The sequence below is a fragment of the Pagrus major genome, chromosome 15 (genome assembly GCF_040436345.1).
Source record: "Pagrus major chromosome 15, Pma_NU_1.0".
NCBI lineage: Eukaryota > Metazoa > Chordata > Actinopteri > Spariformes > Sparidae > Pagrus > Pagrus major.
Window position 1 is genome coordinate 20694483 of NC_133229.1, and position 10045 is coordinate 20704527.

At 39.6% G+C, this 10045-nt stretch overlaps 1 protein-coding gene across 1 annotated transcript; it reads right to left on the reverse strand.

Annotated features, from left to right (window-relative positions):
- Nucleotides 1–1005: 1005 nt before the first annotated feature.
- On the reverse strand, nucleotides 1006–9921 carry abcg8 (ATP-binding cassette, sub-family G (WHITE), member 8). Its single transcript, XM_073481338.1, has 13 exons — nucleotides 9838–9921; nucleotides 7965–8066; nucleotides 6674–6821; nucleotides 6086–6321; nucleotides 5847–5979; nucleotides 5331–5600; nucleotides 5050–5203; nucleotides 4521–4622; nucleotides 3999–4198; nucleotides 2819–2895; nucleotides 2443–2710; nucleotides 2198–2325; nucleotides 1006–1975 (listed from the first exon to the last, which is right to left on the reverse strand). The coding sequence occupies exons 1-13, from the start codon at nucleotides 9880–9882 to the stop codon at nucleotides 1838–1840; spliced, it is 2001 nt and encodes a 666-aa protein (XP_073337439.1). The 5' UTR covers nucleotides 9883–9921; the 3' UTR covers nucleotides 1006–1837.
- Nucleotides 9922–10045: the final 124 nt, after the last annotated feature.

Sequence of the window (10045 nt, forward strand, 5' to 3'; positions counted from 1 at the left end):
GAAATGCCAAACCTGTTAAGAATTACTATGTTGTATGGATTTGGGACACAGCTAATGTCTGCTGTAAAAAAGGGTGTGAGTTGGAAACGGCATAATATGTAGTTTACCATCTCACACGACAAACGGTAAAAAGAAAAGTAGATCACCCCCACTCCAGTTTAAACTGTAAGTGTCTGCATGTTTGCTTTACATTAAAATGTTTTCATACAGAACAGGTTGAAAAGACTGTTGGCATCAATCTGATTCAGCATTGATTTTCATGAAAAGAAAATGTCTCATGCAGTCATCCTCATCCTGACCGGCCTCCTCTCTCTTCTGTCCCCTGACCTGCAGCTGCACTCTTGCTTTGAACTCTTTTTGGCGTCCAACACCGGCCTCAGATTTGACTCTTTCACGTTACACAAGCTGCTCTTGACCCCGTCTGAGGCAGGCCTTAGATAACTTTGTGTTTTGTGTTACATGACGTCAGAGGTTCAGCCCGGGCAGTGGAGCTTATTTGGGAAACAAATTGAGACGCTGGAAAAGTAACTTGGTCATCAGGAACTTTTGTTATGAATCAGGGCTTGTTTTTGCAAGTTTGCATAAAACCCACCATTTTGTTTCCCTTTGTAACTTTCATTGTGTAAATAAAGTACACTTGACATGGATGGCTGCGATTGTGTTTTGTAATTATCTGCTTCCCTTAGGAGAGCAGAGAACAACAGTGTTCATGCTTTTTGAAAACAAGGGATCATTTTTTAGAGACTTTTTTACCTTATCATTACGGTGTTAAACACACTTTATTTTCCTTTCACAATCTAACATAAAGAACCATTTTTAAGGTTTTTTTTGTGATGCTGAAACAAACAGAATGTGATGGAAATCACTGAAAATATCCACATTATCAATAACATTCATTGTTATGAAACTGCTCAGCTACAACTGATTACACCATGTATCTGAATGAAGAGGCCAAAGGACAGCAGAGAGTATGACGACAAAAATAAACACGCTCGAGAGGAGCAATTTGATTTAATACTTTACTAATTTGGACTCAAACCATATCGGTTAAATATTTATCAGGCTTTTGCACCAGTGCAAAAACACACAGCTTACATAATCTTCAATCTATGAGGACACAAGTACAAGCTCTTTTTTTTTTTCTGAGTGTGACTTACTAAATCTCTACCAGGCATTTTTTTCAGTGCTCCCTATACTGGCACACACATTGTTAAGCTTAATAACCTTACATATACAAAAAAAGATAAAGCTGTAGAAAAAAAAGAAGATTGAAAAGGGAACAAGCAAAAGCTGCAGATGGATATCTGCCAAAGTGGCGCTCTAATCATTTGCCAAGACGGAGAAGAGAGGGAGAGGGGCGAAAAAAAGCTATAATTTTAACTTTGATGCTACTGCAGTGCTCTGCTGCCACCCAGCAGCAGACAGCGGTACTGCAACAAGTGCTTCTCAACACAAAGTGGGCACAATTTTTTTTTTTTTACCTCCATCTGATTGTTCTCATATTTAAACTGCTAACACTGTGTATATCTTGAGATTGTTTCAATTAGTCAAAGATGAGAGGAATTGCTGCACTTTTATACCAAGGTGCCAGGGCGATTATTGCATGTGTCTCTAACCTGTTTTTGATGTTGATATTATTTTGATTTCAAGCACCTTTTTCACTGTAAAGCATCCTGATAAGAACAGTTAAATGATAGGCAGCAGGGCTCCACGTCGAACCAGTCGAACTAGAACCAAAATTACTTTCAATTCCCTGCACCACTGAAAAAAAACACCTAAAGTTGCCACTGATTTTGTGTGTTATCGCAGACACCGTTTGGTGTAATGGTCGATGTGTTCACCAGTCTTGACTGGACTTCTGTTTGATGAATCTAAGGGACAAGTAATAGAGCACCATGAAGCCCAGGCAGACGGCCAGCAGGACCAGATAGCACAAGTAGAGAGGGTACTGGTTCATCTTCATGGCCTCCACCACCTGAGAGACAAACAGAGCGTTACAGGATGAGGAGGAGGTTGGTTTGTCCATGGACAGTACTTTGGTTTTAACAGTTGTGGTCATTTACATAAAACACCATTCTACCTTTAGAAACTATTGCATTATAAAACTAATACTTATAAGAGGATAATTACACTCTTGTATTCAGAAAACTGCCAATGTGGACGTTTGATTGTAATGATGTGTTTCTTTCTAACTCACATGTATGCCGTCAACATTGATGGTGATATTTGAGATGATGATGGGGTACTTTTTGCCTCTGAACTGCACCTGCAGCATGCCCTCAAAGCCCCAGTACATGAAGGAGGCGTGAGAGATCCATGAGGCCACTGTGGAGTCAACATGCACAGGTATAAATATCACAAGAATCAGCACCTCTTTTTTTCCCAAGATGTTCCCTATCCTCACACTTCTTTTAACTACAGACAACCAATCCATCTCCTCACCGAGCCACATGTTCTCCAGGTTGATGACAAAGCCTCCCGTCAAATAGAAGACAGTGAACAGGGCGTTGCCCATGAAGGCTGAGGTCTGCAGGGTGGGCAGCGCAGCAGCCACAAACAAAGCCATGGCACGGCTGCAGTAAACAATCAGCCACAGAAGCACGAAGTTGAGCAGGAAGCGCTCCGGAGCCTCGTTGAGCCCGGCCAGCCAATAGATGGGCAGGCCATACACCAAGGTGAACACACAGTGCTCAGGTAGCTCCCCGAGGACCTGAACGTGGAGAGAGCAAACATTCAAACACAGAGAACAGACAGAATACACATACTACACCAGCGTGGAGCAAGACTGACCCCTGCTGGAGCTGCAGGAAGCTTTTACCTTAGCAAAGAAGTAGGAGGTGATGGAGTACATGCCGTCCTCCAGCTCGTGGTAGAGCATGGCTCTCTCTGTGTGACCTGCAGAACATTAAGTTAGTCTGAGGAGTTTTAAAGTATCAAGTATCACAAGTTATGAAGACTCTGTGGCTACTTACAGTTAATGTAGTATTCGTATTTGGATTTTGTGTAACATGTCAATCAAAGTTCCAAAGGTTTTTTTCAGAGTTTTTATCAGCGTTTAAGCATTTAACCGAGTCATGAGTGAACTTGAAATCAATTTTATTACTTGACCCTAACCTTGAGTAGCCTTGTTATCTCTGCATTCGTTCTGAACCATCTTGCCTCCGGCTGGTTTGTCTCATTTTCCTTCTAGCTCTACAACTGCAAATGCAGCAATCACAACTTCATATGCTTTTACTTAACTTTTAATTATTTCTGGTCGTTTTCACACAATCTCCTTTTTTTGTTTTTCCTTTTTTGCATTTCCTTTCGTTCATTTGTTTCAGTTTGTCTTTATATGTAATATGTTGTGATGCTCGTCATAATTGCCATGTTTGTGCAAATTAGATGTCGACGTGCCTCACAGCTACTAAAATAGTAAAATAGAGTTTACTTTTCAGGAAGTGTTTTGCTCATAATATTTTCAATCTTGTTCCGAATGAAGAGAAATCAGTTTCAGTTGCATGGGAATAAACAGAGGTATTACACTTTTGACTCTGTAATCAGCAGAGTCACATGTAAAGAGACAAATCAGGTTGGTTACATCATGTTTGCTAAAAAAAAAAAAAAAAAAAAGTGGGTGAGATGGTGATGGCCTGGTGACTGTAAACAAACAGCCTAAACAATCTTGTTCATTCTATTCCATTTCTTTGTTTACTTACTTATGATTTGATAATCTGTCTTGAGTGAAGAGTTGTTTGATACAGTATTTCTTTTTTGTTTTTTACACCAATAACTATTTTTGTCAACTGTATGAATACTTTTGAGAGACAAACTATAACCATTCTGCTGTGCATCACTTTTTTTAACATAATTTAAATCAATACATCTAAAGTAAAGAATTGGGGGAACATCAAAACCAGTCTCATGTTTACATGGTTAGATGCCAATACTAGAAACCAGCTTTGACTGCAGTTGAAGCTACTGACTCTCATCTTCCTCACACAGCTGTAATTACTCACATTTAGCTATGACGTCCAGCACCACAGCAAATGGGGTGAGAGCTCCGATCATGTAGAGGAGAGCCACGGTGTCCTGAATGGACAGATTCTGCTCTCCTGCTCCGTAGTACAGACAACCGACCAGCAGTGACATGAGGAGGGCCTCAAAGCCGTGGACCAGTAAAGTGAGTAGGTCTCTGAAGTCATTATACATGTGACGCCTGAGAGGGTAGAAGAGAGGGGAGGTCAGTGTTCATATGTTTCCCTCTGGAGTACTGTGATAATTACAAGGGGGGACTTGGAAAGATTTCAGCTAATGTGGCAAAACATTTGATTTGATTTGTATATTAAAAAAAAAAAACTGACCGAAATGTACTGAAAAAAGAGAAAAGAGATCAAGTACTATAACTATAGGATTACTGTGTCTTGTATGAAAAAAATCTTACATCTGCTCTAATATAATTAACCGGATTAAACCCGACATGGTTGTGGGGGTACAATGGACAAAGAAAGTTCGGGAACAACAGTTTGAGTTTTTCTTACCTGATGAGGATGGTAAATTGTTGTAGTTTGCCAGGCAGTCTGTCTCTTTGCCTGGAAATAGTGACCACTTCCTCTCCTCTTACTGTGCTCAGCTGCTGAGGGCTAGAGGCACGAACACAGTTGATCAGTTTGTTCGGGTTACAACACCAAAATCAGCTTCAGATAAATTATTAACAATAAAGGATGAATCTCCAGCAATTATCAACAAAATTCTAATTTTTTGTGAAGTTTTTGTTGCATCCAAAGCTTAAACTTAACCACAAAGAATTTCTCCTCTGAAACACTCAAAACACAGTTGAGTTGTTGAGTAGGAAATACAATTTCCCTGTGCCAAGTGGGGAAGGTTGTCGTCTAAGCCCAGGACACTGATAAGTTGGATAAGTGAAATTCCAATCCTGTCTTTACATAAAGTTATGTCATTGAAACATTTTGATGTGTGGAGGTAATGAGAGGAGAAATAGATAAGAAATGTGAATATATGGATGAAGAAAAGAATAAAAGAAGAGGCCAAACCGGAACACAAACATACCTTTCAGTTTGTGCAGTGTCGGTCACAGCTCGTTTCCACATGTGATCCTCTGTGTCTCGGACCTTTTCCATGAACTGCTCAGCCAGAACTGTGGCCCGCTGCAAACACTCGGCCTCTCGGTCCGGACTGCGCCGGTCTATACTGATCAGATCGACTGGACAAACAAGATATGGCTTGAAAATGTATGTTTATAAAGAAGAATGGATCACATTTTACATCATGGATGTTTCAGGATCATTTGGACCATTTTAAAGCCTCTACATAACAACTTTCAGACTAACCATAGAAGTCTGAGGGGTTGCAGTATCGCGGGCAGGGGTATCCCAGGGCAGTGAAGTAAGGCACCATGTCGCAAGCAGCACCGCAGTAAACAGGTGAACCTGACGACAGCAGGACGACGAGGTCAAAGAGCTTGAAGATGTCTGACCGGGGCTGATGGACCGACAGCAGGACCAGACGGTTTCCCCGGGCCAGGCGGGACAGTGTGATCACCAGGTTGTGGGCTGTGAAGCAGTCCAAACCTGACGTGGGCTCGTCCAGGATCAAAATACCTGAAGTGTCAAAACACCATTTCAACAATCCACAGAAAGACAGAACTCTCGATTGCTTGAACTGTCCACTTCTGTCTTATTTTGTTATGAATACTATATTCCATTTCACTAATAGATCCCTAAATTCTACACAATGGACCTAAAAGTTACAAGCCAGTTCATGAGAGGTGAACTGAGAAAGCCAGACAGATTGAAGGCTGACAGTTCAAAATTAAAGTTAAGAGCTTGTCCCTTTTTTTCTCTCACCGGGGTTCCAGAGAAGTTGGACAGCTATACTGACTCTCCTCCTCTCTCCTCCAGAAACACCCCTCACATAGTCATTTCCCACCCTGGTGTGAGCACACTGTCGCAGCCGCAGCTCTGCGATGACATCATCAACCTGTGACAGCAGAGACATACTTACATACTTACAACATACTTACAACTTACAACATCTGTCTTCTGTAAAACACACAGACATGGTCATCACATCAACTTAATCTCACCCTCTGGTCCCTCTGAGCCTGTGTAAAGTGGGTGGGGAGCCTCAGTTTGGCAACAAAGGCGAGAGTTTCACGGACGGTGAGGTGAGGAAGAAGGCGGTCGTCTTGGCGGACGTGAGCGATGCTCTTCTTCACCAGCTGGGGTGTGTTGGGCTTCCCGTTAATCAGAACCGCACCGGACATTTTACCCCCCTCATCACGGCACGTTATTATGTCCAGCAAAGATGTTTTACCACAACCTGGGAGGAGACGATTATATAATTCAATAGCAATAAAACCATGAAGTCTATTTCTATCATCTTGATGAAGTCCTGCTCTTTCTCTACCACTCTTCAAACATAGCACATTGTTTCTTCCTTTCATTCTAGGAGTCTAAAGTAAGATAGAGACAGTTTCTATTGTTTCTTTGTTTTTTAATAACAGCAGTTTGAAATTGAGGGTTTGATTGTCCATGTGAACAATACTGCTGACATGAGGTCCATGGCCAAGCTTGACAGCAGAAAAGCAGGTGGAACCAATCATCCAATGAGGTCACAACCTTACAAACTACTTTACAAATGGAAATACTGACAAGCTGTGTGTGTGTCTCACCTGAGCTGCCAATGATGGCCAGCATCTGTCCACTGTGAACTCGGAGGCTGAGCTTGTTGATGGCTATTTGCTTGTTTCCTTTTACCTCCCACGGCAATTTGAACTCTGATAACCTCTCATACCAGGGAATCTGAGCCGCTGTGTCTACCTGGAAACACACACACAATCACATTCCACATGCAGATATTACTATACTTAAGTACACATTCCAGGTACTTGTGATCCACTTTGGTAAATGGTAAATGGACTTACATTTCTATAGCACTTTTCCAGTCTACTGACCGCTCAAAGCGCTTTACAACACTTGTCATATTCACCCATTCACACACACATTCATACACTGATGGCGGAGGCTGCCATGCAAGGCGCAAACTGCTCATCAGGAGCAATTTGGGGATCAGTATCTTGCTCAAGGACACTTCGACATGCAGCTGGGGGGGAACCTTCCGATTACTAGACGACACGCTCTACCTCCTGAGCTACAGCCACCACACTTTAATCAATCTATTTTAATTTCATGCAACTTTACACTTCTACCTCACTATATCTCCCGCAAATATTGTACTTTTTTACTCTACTACACTACATTTAGTAACTAGTTACTTTGCAGTTTACACATTTCATAATCTTTGTGATAAAATGAAGGTTGAGAGGTCTCCTACTTCTAAAACTAAATGAACTATTTAAAAAAACTATTTAGAACATGAAGCATTACTGTAGATTAAACAACAGTATATAACATAGTTAAAAGTAGCTCTATCTCAAACAACTACACATTAACATTACACATTAATGAAGCAGTAATATTAATCCAAAAACATAATCTATAATAGTACAACACTGGCTGGGAGTATTTTACTGCAGAATAAGTACTTTTACGTCTGACACTTTAAGTAAATTCTACTCGTAATACTCACATACTTTTATTTAAGTAAGTTTTTAAATGCAGGACTTCTTCTTGTAGTAGAGTAATTTCACAGTATGTCATGAGTACTTTAGTAACAGATCTGAATATCTTGTTCACAACTGCATAGTGTTGTCAAAAATATCAATATATCGATACAAATCGATTCTCAAAAATCCCAAATGTTATGCCCTCAACGTCGCGTCAATTCTTTCAGACACCATATTTGAATATCAATGTTTTAGAGTTAAGTATTGTATCAAAGTTCGAAATTCCAGTATCGTGACAACTTGACTGCACACACAGCACAGACATGCACATACATGAAGAAATTACAACAGTTCAAGTCTACAGCGTATGAGAGCAGAGCAGTCATTCGCCAGCTACCTCATAGTGCAGGTTGTTGACCTCCAGCTCATTGCACCCTCCACTGTAGGTGAAGTAGAGGCTGCTGTCTTCTTCACTCGAGAACAATTCTGTGTCATGATGCTGTTAAAGGGGAGAAGAGAGTTTATTGAGTTCCACGGAGGCATTTTTAAAAAAAAAAATTTACAGCAATAAAATCAGGACAGTAATATTTTAAAGCTTTTTTTTGTTTAGAGTTTATTTTTGCCAAACAATAATCATTGTTTTTTTTCTTTGTGTGCTCCCTGTGTCTTAAGACCAGCTGAGAACATTGTCCCAACCTTCACTGTGCTATAGTACCTGCACATCTTACATCTGAACTTTATCAGCAAGTTTATTGAACAATTAAATTTGTACGTGCAAATAGTTTGCAGAGACCATTCACTGGTCCAGAGTCCATTTGAACATGTGCTAATAATACTATTATGTAATCGTTAAATCTCTCCAATACAAAAGTACAAATATACAATTCAAAACGCAGCACATGCTCACACCATATCTAAGGCACTGTAAATTATGTACACTACACTGTATGTTACAGTGTTTATACTGTAAATGTTCTGGTTAATGGCTGTTACGGCTTGTAGTGTCATGAACATCATTTTTAGACCCTCCTGGGTGCTTTTCTTTAGCACATCTCTAAAAAAGTATGAAATACAGATATTTATAATGTTCCTATTGTTCATGCAGCTGCTCTAACCGGTTCTTGTCAGGTGTGGTAACTAAATAGAGCGAGTAGAACCTGTGGAAGCCGTATGTCTTGAAAATACGGCTTCTTGTATGTCTTCAGTGCTATTAAATCAGATTTATGATAAAACTGGAATAGCTTAATTATTCTTCTGCTCCTTTTAGATAAACTGTAGAGTATGTTTTTTTTCTCAGTACTCACAAATCACAAGAAAATTAAAAAAGGTCACTAATTTATTGTAGAAATAAAATACAAATATATGATCAACACTTATTAGAATTTGCATTGTGGAGAAAAACTGGAAACCAAAATACAAACTAAAACATAGTGACCTAAACAACAGTTAATCTGCAAACTAATATAAAGAAAAATATAACTTTAAGAGTATGGACCTGATTAAAGTCAAATCAATGAAAATACTAAAATACACATTTTATACATTTAAAGGTGCCCTATGTAGTTTTGCGACAAATTTTAAGAGAAGAGAAAATTCCTCACTTATTGATTTTCATGACTGAATAAACTGAATAAACGAATGTCATCAGAGGACAACACAATTTGATTCTGTTTTATTTTGTTTATGTTAGCCTTCTAGGTAGTCATCTTTCTAGGGTCAAACAGTGACCTTATTCTCTTTAAGGACGGTCTTATTCTTATTTGTTTATTACCTCACTAATATTGTAAATATTAACTTTCTGAGTTTGAATTATTAATTTAAAAAACTACATAGTTTCATGGAATTTACTAATTTAATTGCAGTAATTTACTAAATTTACTCCAGAAATATTAAAGCAGTTTTTTTCTGTTGCTTGAAGTTGATGTCAAACAAAAAAAACTTGACTCCTTCCAATTGGAGTCCTATGTTATGGGAAACATTAACATATTGCTCGTTTTACCACATTATACAAACATCTGGCAGAAGGTAAGACAGTAACACATTCAGAAAAAAGCTCTCAATCCACCAACATACCCACATTATTATTGATCTGATTTAGTCACACAAAGTTCAATCAATAGAATCACTGGTTATGCAGCAGCTCAGTGGTTGGTTGGTGTGAAAGGATTCAACAGAAAGTTTAGATATGGTTTTGCCTCTCAGTATATTAGCAGAGGAAAAGGAAAAGGAAACCCTTTAACTGTGTATGTGATCCCATGTAACAGACTGACCTGTGAGGAGCCGTTTGTATGTCTGAGGCCGGGGTCTGTGTCCATGATGATGCAAGTCTCTGGTTGAGGTTTTGCAGGGTCAGGAGGTCAATGCTCCCCGTTTTCTTCTTCTGTCTAGTTCTTTTTCTCTCCACGGGGATCTGCCTTTTTTGCTCTCCTGTTGTCCCCGTGCTCTCTGTTCCTTCTCTGTTAGTTTGACTCCAGTCCA

Bases quoted from the DNA above. Each gene is read 5' to 3' on its own strand.
- abcg8 (XM_073481338.1), bottom strand. From the start codon at position 9,882: ATGGACACAGACCCCGGCCTCAGACATACAAACGGCTCCTCACAG. The intron at 8,067-9,837 runs GTCAGTCTGTTA...CCCCTTTAACAG, and splicing joins ATACAAACGGCTCCTCACAG to CATCATGACACAGAATTGTT. The intron at 6,322-6,673 runs GTGAGACACACA...GTCTCCTCCCAG, and splicing joins GGCCATCATTGGCAGCTCAG to GTTGTGGTAAAACATCTTTG.